The 19,425-nt window shown below is 32.0% G+C and overlaps 1 protein-coding gene across 1 annotated transcript in view; it reads left to right on the top strand.

The window, feature by feature from the left end:
* The window catches only part of Dpr1 (defective proboscis extension response 1), a 288,257-nt gene that overhangs the window by 147,969 nt on the left and 120,863 nt on the right, over positions 1–19,425 (top strand). The window contains exon 3 of the mRNA XM_070305830.1: positions 11,832–12,042. Coding sequence (XP_070161931.1) covers positions 11,832–12,042 — 211 coding nt within the window. The remainder of the gene's footprint in view (positions 1–11,831; positions 12,043–19,425) is intronic.

The raw sequence follows: 19,425 nt of genomic DNA, 5'->3' as shown, positions 1-19,425 counted from the left end.
TAGAGACTTCGGACATGTAGTAATATTCCAGATACGGTTGTGGATTCGAAAATAATAGATTGTTGAAACAAACGACTACCTTCTATTCTAGTGAAGCTTCGAATTTAATAAAATTCGTGTATACTTGATCTCGAAAGAATTTTATAAAAAAAGAAAAAAACGCTCCGGGCGTCACGTGCACAAATTTTTTTCTCATCTTGATAGAGATGGAAGGGTGCGACACGTGGCCGCGATTTCGGAAAGGGAGCGTTTCAAATAAAGTAAATCGAAAAAAAAAGAATTTCGCCGGGTGAAAATGTTTCTTTTCTAGATCGATTCGTGGTTCTATTGTAGTAGGACTGCGAATTGTGGTAAATAAAGAGAATTGGTCTCACAGAATATTTGTGCTTTTTCTTTCTTGATCCGCACGATTTTTCGCTTTGCGACAATGACTGGTGATTATAAAATTTCACTTGTCGACTTATGGAATTGAATATAGATTTTAAAAAATAGATTGATAAATTTATTCTATCATTATTGAAAAAATATTACATTTTCAAATTTTATTGACAAATTTTAATTGTCCTAAAAACAAGTGAATTTTATTAACTTTTATATATAAAAATGGAACCAAATAAATCAGTTTTTATAGTTTTCATTTTTTCTCATACCATTATCAGCAATATTTAGTTTTTCAATTTTTGCATCAAAACATAACTTATTGATTAAAAAATAACATGTCAATAACTCGATTATTCTTTATAAACCTAATTTATTTCGTTTTTTTGCACTGAATTTTTTAATTTTTTATATCTATCTGTAGACATCTATAGGTTCAGACTATATATCGCAAAGATTTATTGACATATTTCGATAGTAGACACGTATTTTACTTTTCGCTCTCTCGTTTTTGCAAATGTGACGGAAGAACGAAGGGAAAACACGAGAAGGGCCGCGCATTTATCTGACGACCTATGGCAAAATATTACGAAGTGATAGAGAGAAAAAGAGGTAGGGGCTTTTGTTTCGACAGAATGAGCAGAAAACGAAAAGAAAAGAGATTTTCCCATTCCTTTCTGGCATTGCTCATCGTGTACAGCTTGCTTGCGTTTCGGTCACCATTCTCCGCAAGACGCGAAAGCTGTACTCGAAGAAGCTGTCAGAGATTATCGATTTAATCGCGGAATAAAGTTTCTTTCTGAAAAATTTTTCGCACTGGAAAACGCACTTAATTCGTCGTCTACCCTTTCTTGCTGTTGACGCCGATAAAATTGCACGGAGTTCGAATGTAAACGGGATTTTGCACAACTTTCTTTAGTTTTGCAATCTCACTCTGTAACTTTTTTATTAATTTTTCTCTGTTTTTTTTTTTAGGCAAAATTTTTTGCGAGGATCGCAATTTTGAATAATTAATAGTCACGCCGATAAATCTTTTTAGGCCAAGTAATAAATCTTTTTAGCCACAACAATAAAGATTTAACGAGAATTTACGATGGAAGTTGATGCTATTTAGTAATTGTAGGATTGAAAAGATTGCTGCAGAGATATAATGAGTGGTAATAGGCGTATGCGTAATAAGATTACAAAAGATTTACGAGTAGCATTTGCGAAAGTAGCGAGAATTTTGGAATTTTTTTATTTCGTTCAAATCGATGTCGCGCAAGGACTTGAAATAGTTTCACATACATAAGCGACATTCGCTGACATTATGCGATAAATAGTAATTTCCAAAGAAAATTTTTTTATATACCGTCAAACGAATTGCAGTTGAATAAAGTATTAGAAAACTGCTTGCTCAGTACGATTGCCTAAGCGTGAACTTTATTATTGATTCTATCAGATAATAGATTATAATATTTATAATATTATAATAATTACAATATATTATAATATTATATTGATAAAGAGGAAACATCATATATACAGAGAGAAAGAGAGGGGGGGGGGGGGAGAGAAAGAGGGAAAGAGAGAGGAAGGGGATGAAAAGTAAGGGGATAGAGAAAGAACAAGCATTTTGCTTAGCCAAGCAACGATAACAAGATCTATACGAGCCCTTACTACTACGTGCTATAAAGTACTTATGGTACACTTCTCATAGAACATTCTTAATATCTGTAGCGGACTGATTTCCGCACAATAGATACTAGTTAAGACTTTGACTTTCACTCAGTTCTCCCTCTCTAGCCAAAGATCGATTAATATACAAGCGCTCAAAGGCTCAAATTGGCTTATCGTTGTTTAGATGTATTTTAATATAACAACTCAAAAATTATTTTTAAGGTATTTTTTTATTTGCTTTTTTTCTTTAAAGATAGAATATAAAATTTTATTAACAACAAAATAATTAGCAAAAATATTTTTTACAATTAAATATAAAAATGTATCGAGGAAAAATTAAATATTATTTTATTTCAATTAATAAGAAATATACACTTTCCAAAAAAAAAAAAAAAAAAAAAATTATTTAATTATATATTCGAGTTACGTTAAAATTAAAGCGTTACAATAGATATTATTTATTTTTTGTATCAAATTTTGTATTTTATGCAATTTTTCTAAAAATAGTAACTTTATACAGTTCTAAATATATTTGATAGTCTTTGATAGTTTTTACTGCACACATATATTGGTTATCGGATTTTGATATCCGATATATCGCTAAAACTAAATTAAACTTTGCACAAAAATTCACCAACCGTTGATATTTACACCCGCAAATATTTGATTCAGCCGAAATAAAATATTCCAAACAATATCGTTCTTCCCACATTTTACATATTGCTATGTGACAGATGGACGTAATTATTCACTAATATTTTTTCAGTGGTGTGAGTGACATGTAACAAGTAGAACAGATAAGTTTTGATCGAGATATTGTCACTGATTGCCTACAATCTAGAAATTTTTCATGTAGAACACGTCGAAAATGATATGATATGACAAGATTATAAAAGTAACTTTAGTTTTCAAAATATGCTACAAGTCTGTTAAAAATGAAACATATGAATTTTTTTTACAATTCCATGCATATTCTATGTGGATAAATTTTGTAATTGTATTACTAGCCTTCTATGTGTATAAAAGTAAAAAAAAGAAAGAGAGATAAAACAAACTGTTTTTTGATAAAATATATATTTTCTTTGTATATTGTGTTTTCGCGCTCATATTCTCAAGCTTCTTTCGCTTACATTGCTTTTATTTTTGGCAGATATATAAGCAAGTATTTTATTTGTGTTACAGAAAATTTTATCTTATATTTTCTAAATCAACGTTATGCAACAAAACAATTTGCAATATAACATGAGTAAAAAAATAATTTTTTCTCGAAAAACAATGAGATGAACGGTACTTATTGTTAATTATTTTCTTTAAAAATCAATGACTTTTACCACCTAATATCGCGATGTATATCCTTGAATTTTTTCAATTTCCAAAAAGATCATGCCAACGTACTAGTATCGGTATAAAGTTTGATTTCCAGCAACTGTATTCGGAAAAGTGGATTTTCTGGGAAATTTCTCTGGTCGTGGTCACATTTCTATACGTTTCGCCCATATACATATATTGCGATGGTTGATCCACGAAACATATCGTAGCGGGGAATCATCCGCGAAGGTAAAATTTCTTCATTCTCTTATGTGTGTATCTCTCTTTTTCTCTAATGCTGATATAGCAAACATGAACATGATCCGAAAGAATCTATCAACCAAGTTTCGAACTCACTGCAGTAAGTGATGTGGAACTCTGAAAAGATTTTGCTTTTTATACAAAGATACGAAAAATATATGAAAGAATTTTTTTAATAAAATATTAATCTTTTTTACGAGAGGTTAAAATTTAATATCTTGCATTATGATTTCTAAATTTATAGTCAGATGAATAATGTGCATTGAAAAATTTTAAACCTAATTTTTTACAACTAACTGGAAAATACTAAAATAAAAAATTATTACACAAATTAGTCTGCGAAATGCCATCATTTTGAAATGTGCCCTGTATAGCGTTCGTCAAATATTTAATTAACAAAGCAAGCATTTTGCTCTTTTTTCGAACACGCGCAATAATTCTCAATAACATAATTTTAATAAATCACATTTTCTATTTGTGCAGTTTTTAATATTGCAAATACTAGAACTTGCGGTCCAACTAAGGAAAGATTCACATTGATGATACTCTTGGTGCATTTGCAAACTGCATCGATGTAAATTTCAAAGCGTACATAAAGCGCTAGATTCTTCTTTCTCTATTTCTCTTTCTTTCTCTTGTCAAACTATAAGAAGCGAAATTTTTCGAGCAAACTTGGCATGCGTCACATCGCACTTTGAGAATCGCCGCGAGACGGGGGTATGCATTTCTATTTTTCTATTGGTGCCCGCAAAATGTAATTTCCGTTTGTTTATCGCGTTCCGTGTTTCACGAAAAAGAGGAATGGAAATTCCGAAACCCGCGCGACATCCCAGGCACGTCTGCCGCGCCGTTACCGCAAATTGGCCCCGGTGCGATCACGTATCGTCGCGAGTTGCAAATTATTTTTCGCTCTTTGCCATGAAAAAATATTACATGGCTTGAAAAAAGTTACCTGTTTGTTTTCCTCACAAGAATATAATCGACGAAATCTATATAAAAATAAAATGCAGATTTATATATCTATAATCTGTGTTGTACAAGAGAAATAAAATAAATATTGCGTTTAAAAATTAATTATCTTTTCTCTTATTAGGAAAGAATATATCTGTTATTTATTCATTATTTATAATTGAAATGAGGTTAGTTAAATAATTTTTATCACTAAATATTACACCGAGTTATTTAATTACGAAAAACTTATTCGTCTCAATTATCTAAAACGAAAATATAAGTATTGACATACGAATACCAAATATTTGATGAGCACGTCATGTAATCTGTAATAATCTCTGGCAGTACGATTAATTAACGATATCCACTACACGGAATATAAAGCCGATTTTCCTGACACGCTTTTTTTTTCCTCACGGTACCGCGATTGATTGGATGATCTGTCATTTTCGGTCAGATACGCGCGGTCGAGCTCGCAATGGATATCGGTGTATTGATATCGATTAAAACCGAATAGCGGCGTATTTCTACGCGGTTATGGCTTTTAAACTTGCACCTATAATTGCATGACAAAAAATTGATGGGAGTTTGAGATGGCGTTATGTTCCTATTTTGCAGAAATGTTTGTCACTGCATTCTATTGTAGAATGTATATTAACTTCTTTGTCGAAAATCAATTTTGTTAATTGCACAATTACTATTATTCCGATATAATACGTAGTTTTTGCGCATAACATGCGCGTTTGTCAATTTTACGGCGTCAAAATCATTTTAGTCTACGTATTATATTATATTTAATCGCGCAATGCGAGATATATATATAATCTATATTCAACAGCTAACGTGGAGCACAATGATTATTTACAATAGGATTAAAATTATTAGCAGCAGTAATTACTTTTGATAATAAAGATCCTATTTAGCATTTAACACAAAATGAAAATTGGTCTTTAATCTGTAGTAACTTGAAAATTTTATTCATATACTGTGATACATATGTTGGGAGATAATTTGCCATTCTCTGTAATTTGCTATCTTTAGTACCTGATACGTCTGCAGGAAGAGTGTGTAACTTCTCGAACACTTTACATACGTACACTCAGCACAATAACGCCGTCTCATGTATCTATGGAAATTGACGTGCACGGGCATCCACGGTTTTATGAATCATAAATCATGTCGCTCCAGATGTAAACCCGCAAAACGTAAACAGATATCGCGATATGCGATTTTTTGGACGCAACTCGCTCGTGTTTCATTCTCTTTGCCCCTCAAAAAAAAAAAAAAAAAAAAAAAAAAAAATCCACGAGCGAGAGAAAATACAGTGGATAATTTTTCATCTCTGAAAAAAAATGAAAGGAACTAATTTTTGTGAATGCAAGCATATTTTATTAGCTGCATTGTATATAAATCCGCAAAATGTGTTATTATTATTGTTATTATTATTATCCAAAATGAGAGGTATTGTTAGCTAAAATTGATATTATCTTTTTATCGATTACATCTTATTAGACACATTTATTACTGTAACATCTTAAAAAATATGAGTTTCTATTATGTATTTATATTACATTTTGTATTTTGTGAGTTTGTTGCTCTAAACTCTGAAAGCAATTTGCAAAAAAAAAAATTTTGCATTAAATAAAGATTCACACATTTATATTTCTCATTTTGCATGGAATGTGATGCGTAAAATTCTTAGCATGCACTATAACACTGTGTGAATGCGATTAGCGTAATAAAATTAGATACGTCAGGGTGCATTTAGCACTTAGGTGCGAGGTACGAGAACGGAGACCTAAGGGTATCTCGCGAAATTACACGCATATAAAACCACGTATGTGTATATAATGTTTCCCGTTATCGATGGTAACTACTTCGACCGCGATTAACGCGCGAGATATTATAGAAGCAATCATGCGGGAAATAGAATTATTTCGTTATGAGCGACCGAATAATTGCGCGAGAACAGTAGGGAAAAATTCCGGACATTAAATTGTTAGTCTGTTAAATTAAATCGTTCGCGCTACAACGGAACGTTATAAATTCTATCCCTGCGATGCTGGAACATGTATGTCGGCCGTAATTAAAATTCAACAACGGCACGCCGCCCGTCATGCACACGGCATTTTCTATTTTAATCTATGCGCCATTATTAATCGCGCGTCACCTTGTTGTTTAGCACAATTGCGAAATATCTCAGTTTTAATTAGTCATCCGTGGCTGTTTAAACTATCGCTAAATTTCCCATCGACGGGACAAATGTGCATAAGAAAAATCCTAAGTCCATCAAAACGCGTTAATCTGCGCGATATCTGATCCAGCTATTAATTAAATTTTCAGAAAATATTTTTGTGCTAGAATTATTGTTTTAATTCTCTATTTTTTATATTAATAGCATTTATATACGTTATACTTATACGTTATTAGTTATGTAAATGTATGTTATTATCTTGAATGTTAAAAATTACATGATATTTAATTCTTGTTACTTTTTTTAACAATAATATTTAGCTCTATTTTTAAAAAGATTTTAACTTTAATATGTTTCAATGTAATCGCGGTGCAATTCTGACTGCCAGGAAACTGACGAAATGTTAACCGTTACAATTGTCACTTTGTAAGGACAGTTTACGCACAATGCAAGTACTTATCTCAAAAGGCTGAAAGCTTTCGACGTTTTTTTATCGAGTGGATACCATCTGCGAACGAAAGGGATTACCTGCGGAAATGTGGCTGCCGCACGGCCTGAAAAAAAGACTCTACGAGATAGGCGCGTGCACGTGTGCGCGACAATAGCGACATAAATTCTGGATAGACTGAAAAGAGTTGTGGGAAAAAGAAAAAATTATTTTTTATCTTTTCTGCTATCCAGAATGAGTCGTTAAAGTATTAAAAACGTCAGCGTGCTTAGTTTTCATATTTTTTTTCAATAGCTTGGTAACTCTTTCATTTTTATCTTTAAAAATTTTACAGAGGAATGCCGCATACAAAAAAAAAAAACGATATTTTTCTCATATTTTATTAAAATTTTATTTAAATTTATATTGAAGAAATTCAAAAAATTTCTCTAATAAATATTAAAAAAAAAATGATATACGTGTGTTTTTACAGTTTATTAATCAATAGATTGGAAAACCATCTTTTTTCCATGCAACGATAAAAATAAGACAAATATTCGAACGGAGTGTAAATAATCGCGAATCGTCCAAGTTTCTCGAAGCGTCTGCACGTGCATTTTGTGTTGAGCAGCCAACGTGCACCGATGCAAATCGAACACGTACGGAATTTGAGATTGGCGACCGGAGCATTAGTTTCCGGCGAACAATCCCCTTTCGGCAGAGCACCGTGACTATTGTTCACGCGCGAGATATTTGCGGAAAGCTACTACGTCCAAATATCGTCCGCTGTTCCGACAACTGTCTAAGTAATTCGTGAAAGTCGCCTCGCAACGACTAGAGAGGGTGAAAACCGTTCTAGAGTGCGACATCGAATAATCGTACAGAGCAGGGGATTTATCGTAATTCCCACCCGATTCGTAAATCGTAAACAACACCATTAAAGTCTATCTACAAGTTTGAATGATTGCTCGATTTCTGATTTGTTAAATTTTAAAGACCAGTTGCATCGATACTGCTCTCGATAAAGCTACAATTAATTAAAGATAATACAAAATCTCAATAACTTTTCATTTGATTTAAAATAACACATATATATTTACATGCTGTGATATATTTACCATTAGATATCGATTCAAATGTATGGCATAATGTCGATGAGAACTTCTCGCGACTTCTTCGTCGAAATTTCGCGGATCTTGTCTTCGATGTTCTCGTATCTCGTTTTTCATCTCGTCGCGTCACTAGTGAAACGAACATTCATCATCCGTTTCGGCGCGTAACATCGCGTAGACTCGTGACGAGCGAAATCGATATCCGTCAATTCCCAATAAGCGTTGATCAGACCGTTTCAGCAACCTCATAAATAATGAAGCGCGTGCAGATGCCGCCGTTGCGGTAAACTATACACACTGCGTCGCGTTGTACGGCAAATTTGCCGGTTTTACGTAGTTAACGATGTGCGACATGGAGCGCCTTCATATCTCCTATCTTCCTGTTTCCTCATAATCGACTAAAATATCGTGCGCGATTATCTTGCGCGTTCAGGGTCGTAGTATGAAAAAATGATGAACGTGTCATGTTAAAGGGTAAGCGATATTGCTTAGCTCTCTAAGAGAGAACTTAAGTCTATATAAAATATTTTTGATAATAAAATATGTTTAATAAAACAGGACAAAGAGTGTGACTATACTAGATACAATTATTGCAATATATATATATTAAATATAATACTTGCATGTTTTTTGTAGAAACATTTATAAAATGTTTATGTCTAAAAAAGACATTGTTTTAAAAAATATATATATATAATATTCCAGCGATATACATTTTCGGTCAGAAACAAAAATATTACAAATATAAAATGTTTAATATAATATATCTGATTAAGAATTACATTTATATTGGTACGCCAACAATAGAACTAAATGTAGATATTATTTTAATTGACGCAAATAAAATGCAAATAATTTATCAGATTAATGCAATAAAGACAAGAATTATCCACGAAAAATTGTACGAAATTGTAATTGATTAATATTTGAAAGAAAAAATTCACAAAATAACTTTAAATTCAGAAAGACTGAAAGAGAAAGAACGGAGAAAGAGAGAGAGAGAGAGAGAGAGAGAGAGAGAAATACGTTAAAATAAAGTAAAAGTTTATTCGATAAAATAATTCCATATATATAAATAAATGCTATAAATATTAATATCTGAAGTTTTTTTGTCTATACAATATTTATATTTATATTTATCCAGAAAATGTTATAAATTTGCCAAATGTTATAATTTCAACGATTGTGTTAATGCCTAACGGGCATTATTAATAATCATTCTAGTGAATATATTAATCGATACTATGTGACAATTAACGGATGACAATACCGTTACGTAATAATGATTCACCATATGCAAATATCAGCCAAATTATATCATGATAAATACCTCATTGCTGTTCACACCGCAAGATCACAACACGCAATGCTATATCTTTATATATTTGTATTTTCAACTCTTATAATTATAATAATAATTATTGTAAAATCTATTATTATATTATTACACATAAAATACATATTTATATATAGTTATACTTATTATCAATAACTGTGTGTATATCGTTAAAAAAAATAAAATGTTTAAACAGATTAGATTTATGAAAAAATCTTTTTATGCTGACCGCAAGATTAAAGTACAATAATGTGTTGTGTTTAAAGAAGAGATAAATATTAACAAATCACATTAAATCTGTTATAAATTACAATATATATTTTGTAAAAGATTCCTACATAAATTTATCATTTTTGTTACGATGAATATAGAATTTTGATCCAAAAAAATGTCGATGTTTTATCAGAAGAAAATGAAGTACTCTGTTATAAGTAATCTGTCTAACATATAATTTGACGTGCAGTAGAGTTCAAACGATTAATACGCGGGAGTGCTTTTGGCACGTACTTGGAACACTATTGGCAACGTCAATGCAACATCGATCGGGACATGACAGGCTAATCAGTCTCCATCAATGATTCATCAAAAATCAATTGTTTTTACAGCATTGACGATTGTCGTACATTAATGCTTTTAGCACTGAACGTTCAGTTCTATGATAGCGGCTACCTTGGGCAAGAAACTCAATTTGCAAAATGAAATTCATGGTTGACCGATGATGATCGTCGCGAGATACGAGATAACCAATCCGCTTGATGCGGCACTACCTCGCGGCTTCGGATCGCTATTGCTAGTGGCTGACCTCCGATTCAGCAGCACGTTGCGCGAATTAGTCCCTGGCGTTTGTTCGCAAAGGTATCATCCAATTATGCATGTGCATCGTACGGTGTGATACGCGTGAAGCTGCCTATCTAAATCAAACCCTCTACCTTTCCTTCGCCGTTTAATAGATACATCGAATGTATTCCAGGCCACTTGGTCCTTTTGATTACCATGCAGCAATAACAGCAACTATTATTCAACAGATAATCTTTTAAAAAATAAGATTAAGAGATTATAAGAATTTCCTGATGTTTAAATCACATATTACATCCTCAGAATCGCATACATTTCGTTATTATACGTTCTATTTGTGACAAAAACATATATGGCAATACAAAAAAAAATGAGAATATTCCTCATTTAGATTTATCTTATGAACTATGATATTACCAATTAATATTAATATTGGCAGAAGAAAATATTATAGATATTTCTCCTCTTAAACAATATATAAATACTTTAAAAACTGACTCGAATTAGATGCTTTTCTTAAAGATATCGTATCTTCTTTTTGAAAGAAATCGTGAATTTATACTTAAGCCACGTTTCTCTACACGAGAACATTGGTTAATTATATGAATTCAATGCAGCTGAGATAAAAAAAAAATCAAACTACACGGAGAAGTCTTTGAAAAGGAGAAGAGAGGCCTGATAATTGTGGTTGGCTGCCGTTTTCAACGTGCGCGCTGGGAAATTACGCTCCGGAACTCTGACGATGCATTAAATAGCCGGCAGACATGTTCGCGCGCAAAACAATGAGAGACCATAGAGATCGTTTGCGACACGCACGTCGACCGGCAAGAAATTTACGGTGTCCTGGGTGCTTTCCGTAGTCTTTGTTCTAACACGAGACCAAGACGTTACAGACTTCTCGAGCCAGTATAGTAACATCACCGACGTTGACCCTCGACGATTTTTGGTGCTAAACATTTACAACTTTTTCCTACTTTCCAGAATCTTTCTTCTATTAAAAATTTGCATAAATTAGCTAATTACGACCAGCAATTTTTATGACTATACATCAATTTGTAATTCCAAATTTAGCGAATGAAGAAAACGATATCGCTTTTTGTTGAAAAGTAATTTTAGCTTTTTTTTTATTTCTTAAAGCATGTCAGTAATATATACAAATAATAAAAATTGTCAATAGACAAATATAGAAAATTTACAAAAATTGAAATATTTTTATCGAAAAAATAATTTATACATAAAATGTCACCACATATTTAATAATTTTAAGAATTATTTAGAATTTTATTTTTTTTTAAATTAAATGGAAGATATTAGATTAGTAATTTGATAGTGGAAATGTGTGCGTCAACTCGCTGTCGTATGTATTGTATATGATAATATCTGATTATAGGCGTGCCACTTATGTTTCAGGTGTCCTGGATGCGCAAACGCGACATGCATATTTTGAGCGCAGGCATCTTGATGTACACGTCGGATCTGAGATTCCAGGTGATCCATCCGGACAAGTCGGAGAACTGGACGCTGCAGATCAAGTCGCCGCAGGAGCGTGATTCCGGCGTGTACGAGTGTCAGGTCAGCACCGAACCGAAGATGTCACTCAACTACAGTCTCAACGTGATCGGTGAGTGCTACTTGAATTATTCACGCATCTGGCCTGGTTTCGTAAATCGCGACCTCGCGTCGATCGACCTCGTGTCGATCTATCTCGAAGTCTCCCTCTCGATCGGCGAACCGGCTTATGGCCGTCGATCGGTTGCTGTCTCGTGGAAAAGATTGTTCGCGACATGAGCCGCGATCGAACAGGTTAAAGTTTAAACGTTTAAGTGCTCCATCGCGGGATTATCTTCTCGGTATCACGTCGCGTCGCAATCTTCTCGGTATCACGTCGCGTTGCAAAATCCTCATCGTTTGGGTATTATAGTAAACTACGACCGTCAATTTTGATATCCCTGACGAATATATAGAAGAAATATCTTATTGCTACTAGACGTTTACTCGAATTATTATATAAATTTTTAATTTTATATAAGACTCGATTCTACTGATGCATAATCTTTTGACAGTATATATAATTTGATACAATTTAAAAAAAATTGATTTGTCGGAAAACAGATTAGTGTTTAGAAAACAGTATAGTGCTCTTTCGAATTTCGCTATCGGAATGAATCGCACAATTCGGATTTTTTAAATCAACACGTATACGAGTTCGTCCAAATGGTACAAATTCGAGAAATGGGTTCGGATTTATTTTGACAGGGTCAGGGAGCGAGACGCTTAACAAACGCATGGGTAGCAAAAAAATGCATTAGTGGTCAATTCGGATGTATTTACGCTGCTCGATTCGGCGAAAACACGTGGTAGCTAAAAAAAATGCTGAGTCAAGAATATATATATATATACTGCAGCGGTGAGATTCGATATTCCATCCGCCAATAGAGCATTATTATTCGTACGAATTTCGGAATATGAATCATTGTTTTTAGGATACGTTTTGATTCGAAAATTGAAAATTGAGATAGCGAAAAATTTTATGCCAAATCTTTCGATTTTATATAGAAATCGCGCTCATAATTTCCAACGAATCCTGTGTTTGACGATTAGATGCAAAAATAAAGTGGATGAAATGTGCAATTGCATTCAAATAATATTATATTTATTATTATCATGTAAACAGCTTGCTGTTATAATTTTTAAAGAGAACAAATTCTCTTATCTGTCATTATAAAGACAAACCTATCAAAATTGTGTAGTTCTGTCCTACCGATTCTCAAATTTACTTCCTATCCCATTTTTCGATCCGCAGCCAGCAAAAACTTTCGTGTACCCAGCTTTTTGTAGAACGGATTTGTAAAATTGATCTCGCCGTCGACTTCACATTTTATGATTTTACGGACGAGAAAACGTGCGAAAGAAAGACGATTTATTTCGCGCCAAGTTTTCTTCCCCGTCTCCGGACATAAACGCTCCAGACGGAGTAGATGCACCTGCATCGATGCGCTCGTAGCGCATAAAAAGGGAAGAATAAGGGTTGGAAGAAGTTGAAAAGGACTCGGTTCGTCGACGTGTTTCCCCAAGCCGCTTATCGAACACGCCGGAGCTCTTACGTTCTCTACCCTTGCGTATCGTTCCTCTTTCTCTTTCTCTTTCGTTCCATCTTCTCTCATTTATTCTTCTCTCTAGTCTTCTAGTTTTTTTATCTAACACAGAGTTCGAAATCAACGATTGTGTTTCTACGATTTTACATTCATAAACGAAAGCGATTAATTTTTCACGCTGATATTTAATCTTGCTTATACGAGCGAGCGATGGAATGGAAAATGCGAAGCAAGAAGAATGTATTTTTTTCGTTAATATTACTTCTTTTTCCGTGACTTACAAATGATCGTTTCTTTCTCTGTCGTTTTACTATCATATTTGTAACAAGTTTCTATCACTGTGTTTAAAAAAATATGGTTAAAAAAATTAGAAGGATCCTTCTAAAGCAGTACTTTGGTTAGTTTGCATATATTAAGGTTACGATTCAAGAATTTAGAAATTGAAAAAGTTTACAATCGAGGAATATCAAACTTGGAAAATATCAATCCAGCAATAAGACTTTTAAAATCAAACAAGAACATTCCGTTTTCTCCGAAATATGCTCAAAGATTTCATAGAATTTAAGAGATTTCTTATAAAATTCAAAAAATTCAAAATATAAAATCAAAAAGTATAAAAGTTTTATATACTTACGTAAAAATCTTATAAAAATTTTGTTGATATTTTTCGTGTTAAATTCAGATTTAGATAATAGAGAATAATTTCGAATAATATAGAATAATTTTGTTTTCGTTGGCGATTATTTATTTATTGCTGCAAAGTGTGTGAACGATGAAAGCTGTTGCATATCACGTCGCGATTAGCACAATTAATTTTGCGTGAAATTATGGGTAGTATAGGAGACGACAACTGCACCAATTTTCGGCACAACTGGCAAATACTTATTACGGCTGAAAATTTACGGAGAAAGCAAATCGCGAACTGTAGTAACGAAAAGATTGAATTTTCGACGCAGCAGTTATGGCAATATAAAATCTGTTTGGATTACAACATAACTTTGTTATGCTGTTTATAATATATCTTAGCTCCAACTTTCGATGGCAAAATAAATCGTCTTTCTTTGTCTCCTTCGTCCCGCTACTTTTTATTTGGTCGACGACGCTCGCAGAAACGGAAGTCGTGCGTTATCGTTGTCGTTTTCCCTAATGTTCTGAGAAACTACTGAAAAATTCACGAACGTAAAAAAAGAATCGCGCAGAGACTTCGCCTAACTAAATTTTACGGTGTGTGCTTGCTTTCAACTTTAAGAAGACACAGATACTGCTTTCAATGTATCTTGGCACAGCCAAAAAGATTTCGTTTTTATTCGTTCTTTGTACAAAGATAAACCGCGTCATAAATGCGAACGATATTTTTATTGCGCGCTTATTCATAAATGAATTAATAAAGCAATATTTTAATTTTTTTTTTATGTCTTATAAAAATATAAAAGAATAATTTACGGAAAAAAAAATTTTCGCTACCATAGCTAATCGTGGTTTGCAAAATAAATTTTTAAACTGCAGCAAAACGGTTTGCTGTTACACCTAATAAATAAGTATCACAGCTAAGATGTGTTACCACACGCAGTTTTTAGCTACGGCAGCTAATTTTTCTTTTTTCTGTCTTGTTTTTTCGCGAGAAAACGTGCATCTGCCTAGTAACATTATTGCGCAATGCACTGTTATTAAGCAGATAGATGGAAAATGATACTTGATAACACGCTCTTATTTGCATGAATATATAATTGTTCGTGTCATCGGCAACTGCATCGGCATTCGTGATGAAACAAAATCAATTTTCACACTCTCAGTGCAATTGTAGAAAAATTTCCGCATTGTCATTCAATAATTTATTAATTATCATTATTATTACAATTTAATGTTACATAATCATCATTATTACATATTAATGTTACAAGATATTCTGTAAACAAATGCCAGGGTAACATGTATACGATTAAATATAAAAATTAGAATTTATCAAAACAGTAACTCCGATATATCTGTAACATTTATAATGACGTTAAGTTAGGAGTTAGGTAGAGATATATGTAAATATTTATCACAGCGTTAATCTTTCATCGGCATTAATCTGTTTGTTCTTTTTTTATTTTCACTTAATAAATATAATTATTACATGTTTATAGATATTATTACATTTTACGTAACTTATTATGCACCAAATGTAATATAATATACATGCAAAGTGAAAACATGTCGCGGCAATAAGCTTATCATACTTATCATGTAAATGCTGCTTAAAACAAAATTAAACTTTACTTAACTATTATGGAATGCGCATTTTGCAAATATGCATTGAATTTAATCCAAACGTTCTACATTCAAGCGTGACATAAATATAAACGCTCGCACATTTGAAGAACAGTGTTTTGATTTTTAAATCGTAATATTAAAACCTCAGTTAACAATAAATCAATTTTTTAATTAACAATATATTTTTGCCTCTCGAAATACTTGTACAAAACATATTAATCCTAGTCTGATCATTTAGCATTAAATATGGAGCGACACTGCAAACAAAGCTATCCTAGCTTGCGATATACATAGATAATATAATAGATTTTACGCTGATAGCTTTAGGATGTCGCGTTAATGAATGCACTTCGATCGTGCAGCGACATAATCGTGAGCTCGACGAGAGAGTGAAAATGATAATTGGCCGGCAAGAATTTACCAGGCAACGATGCCGCGTAAATGACAAAGATATAACGGGATACGAATAAATGTTGACATATCCTAGCCAATTATATCGATCTTTCTGGTATATCCGTATTTCATTACTATCACAGATGAAAAAACAATGATGAAAATTGATATTTTTTTTTAACAAAAAGCAGATAGCAATATATTGAAATGCTATAATAAAAATATCTGACAAAACTCGATATCTTAAACGAAAATTGATTACGTTGCGGAATTTATTTTATCGCGATATTTTTAAGAAATTAATATACATATATATATATATATATATATATATATATATATATATGTGTATATATGTTTTCTCCATTTTCGTCGCTGTTGATAATAGAAGATAATATATATTTTTTGATTGTTTATATTGTATATCGTTATATTTTGAAAAAGTGTTTCTTTTTATTGTCTCGCGCCACATGGCGATTGACTTTTAATGAAATTCTATACTGCATTATGTATTATGTGTTACGATCCGACGTTAGCAATTCCGGAAGCCCTGTTGATGCAATGTTTCATTCAACGAAATGGCTATGTCAGCAGCGATACACTGGTGAATATCGGTGCAACGGAAGGCATAAAGATATGAATAAAATAGTACAGTCGTATACGAATATGCGTCTTACTAGCACTATATATATCTAAAGATACAAACGATACAGTTATCAATTATATATATTTTATAAGATGTTTTTAATTTTTATATACCACATATGTTTTAAAAATGACATAATTCAAATATTGTCATTTTTTTTTTTGAAACTTAAGATGAAACAACTCTTTATTCAAATATATTTTTTAAAGATAGCTTCTCTCTCTCTCTCTCTTTCTCTTTCCTTTAGATCCGCACGCATACATACACATATAAACATATTAATATATATTCATTAAATATTAAAAAATATTCATAGAAATATATTAATAGTTTGAAATTTGAATTTTCTATTTTGAAAGATGCAACATTTTTATTTATTATCTTTTGAACTGAATAACAGGAACAATTGAATTTGTATTCGTACGTGTGTACGTACTATCATTAAGTATTAGATATCATAAAAAGATCCAAGAGAGAAAATGTATGAGAAGTTATACTCTCATATCCGTAATTTTGAACTCGTAGATTCCATCGCGGAGATTCGCTTTAATCGGGCATTTAATTAAGAGGGGTATAAGTCATTCTTCGCCGAGACGAAAATACCAAGCACGACGCAATCATAAATACCGCGAAAAGTCGACGTTATGGCCGCTAGTGCCGCTGGACAGTGATTTTAAATTATGCGAAACATGCAGAAGATGAAATTTAATTCAATCTTCGTAAGAGCGCTTGGAATTCACTTTTCGCAAAGAGACACCGACTAATCTTTAATTTAACAGTATATATATACATACGTTTAACATATTTTCTATCATTTTACTCAAGTAACATGATATTTACTACAATTAATTTGTGGAAGCTATACAATGAAATATTTGTTTTGACAAAACAATTTCCTGCAATATTTACGGCATTTTAAACAGAATATACGAATATTATAAGTTATAAATTTTCACTATTCTAATTTCTTGTTATAACATATAGAAATTTTGATGAAGCTTCAATGCGAGGAAAGCTTGTATACAGAATGTTACACATCTATCATATATTATTATTGTATATTATTTTTTAATAGGGAAAATTTCTTTGGTTTATTTCATTTCTTATTTCATTTTTCATATTTTAATATTTTAATTTAATAACTCGCTAATTAAGCGCATTTATTTAAATTTTCCTTAGACGAATAGAATGCAAATTCTATGTAGAATTAGATCAAGCTGCCAGAGCATTATACACTTTTTTTTGTAGCAATCCATATATGAGATATCTTATCAGTATCGCGAAATATTTTAATAATTAATTCTTTACAAATTCGAAATTAGTTTTTTTTATCGGTTTGATCGGATGTTCTTTTTTTATCAGATTTTTTAATTAATATTATCCCATTCTTAAACTATAAATTAGAAATTTTAATTCTACAATATTTATGTAAAATTACGATTATTATTTTTTTGTATTTTACATATATATTTTTTTAACATTTAATCTCTCTAATTTTTTATATTATATTTTTTCTTAACACTTAGTCTTCCTAAATATTTTGAGGCTCTATGTAAAATTCATGCATGAACAAATTTCGTATTGTGTATCTTTGTGAAAAATTGCAAATTTGACTAATTGTAAAGGTCTACTAGAGAAATATTTTCCAGCGAAATATCTTCTATGTCTAATATATATACAGATAGGCGTACATTGTTGATATCCAGAAGATAGTATGATATGCTGAAATAATTACTCCTTGATGTTTTCATTATCGTTGCAATATTCGCACACCATTGCGTTCCTCGCTTTTCTCGCTCTCACTCCTCTGCGCATAATAACCGCGTGTTTCGGAGGCAAGCGTTTACGTAAGCCAAAATATTTCATCTTACGCGAGGCGAGGAAAGCCTTTATGTCAAGATGCAAGGGCGTCTACGTTGTGAAAGGAGTTCACGGGAATCTACAGAATAATTCGTGTAAAACTTGAAGAGAGGTAACTTTGCTGAGAACTTCGCGGAAAGCTTTGGAGTAGGATATATAGAATGGATAAAATTATATGTGTTGCGATTTTCTTTTCTCGTACAATATATAATAATTATATTCCTTTTAGTTTGACGTAGATACAAAATTAGAATAATTATTATTACTATTGGTAAAATAATTAAGTATATAGATTAACTGAATGCTATATTGTTAACAAAGATTCTCATATGATGGTTGGCTTAATACAATAGTTTGACTTACACAATTGTATGTGCATTCGTGAATATCAAACAATGTGTTTTGAATTTCGATTGCATAATATTCTAATTATTCATAATTCTCAGTTGCAGAAATTTCTTGTCAAATTTTTTTTTTATAATGACGTTGTGTAAACAATTCTCAAAGTTAATTAAATTGCAATGTCATGTACACGTCGAAAATGCGGTAATATTGCAATGAAATAATATTTGTTTATTTGACGTCATACCGCATTGGTAAAATTATGCGGTCATTCTTTGTTTGTAATAATATATCCCGCATTCACACAACGCGAAACGATGAGCGAAATGACAAAAGACAGAAAATAATATTAAGCCGCGTTAGAACAATGATCGTTATTATTCGTGCAATTAAGTCTCATTGTTACGATTGG

The sequence above is a fragment of the Polyergus mexicanus genome, unplaced genomic scaffold, assembly GCF_030449975.1.
Source record: "Polyergus mexicanus isolate NDT 795.1 unplaced genomic scaffold, iyPolMexi1.0 SCAF_13, whole genome shotgun sequence".
Lineage (NCBI taxonomy): Eukaryota > Metazoa > Arthropoda > Insecta > Hymenoptera > Formicidae > Polyergus > Polyergus mexicanus.
Note: the sequence above shows the minus strand (reverse complement) of the source record. Positions and strands in the feature narration are given on the sequence as shown.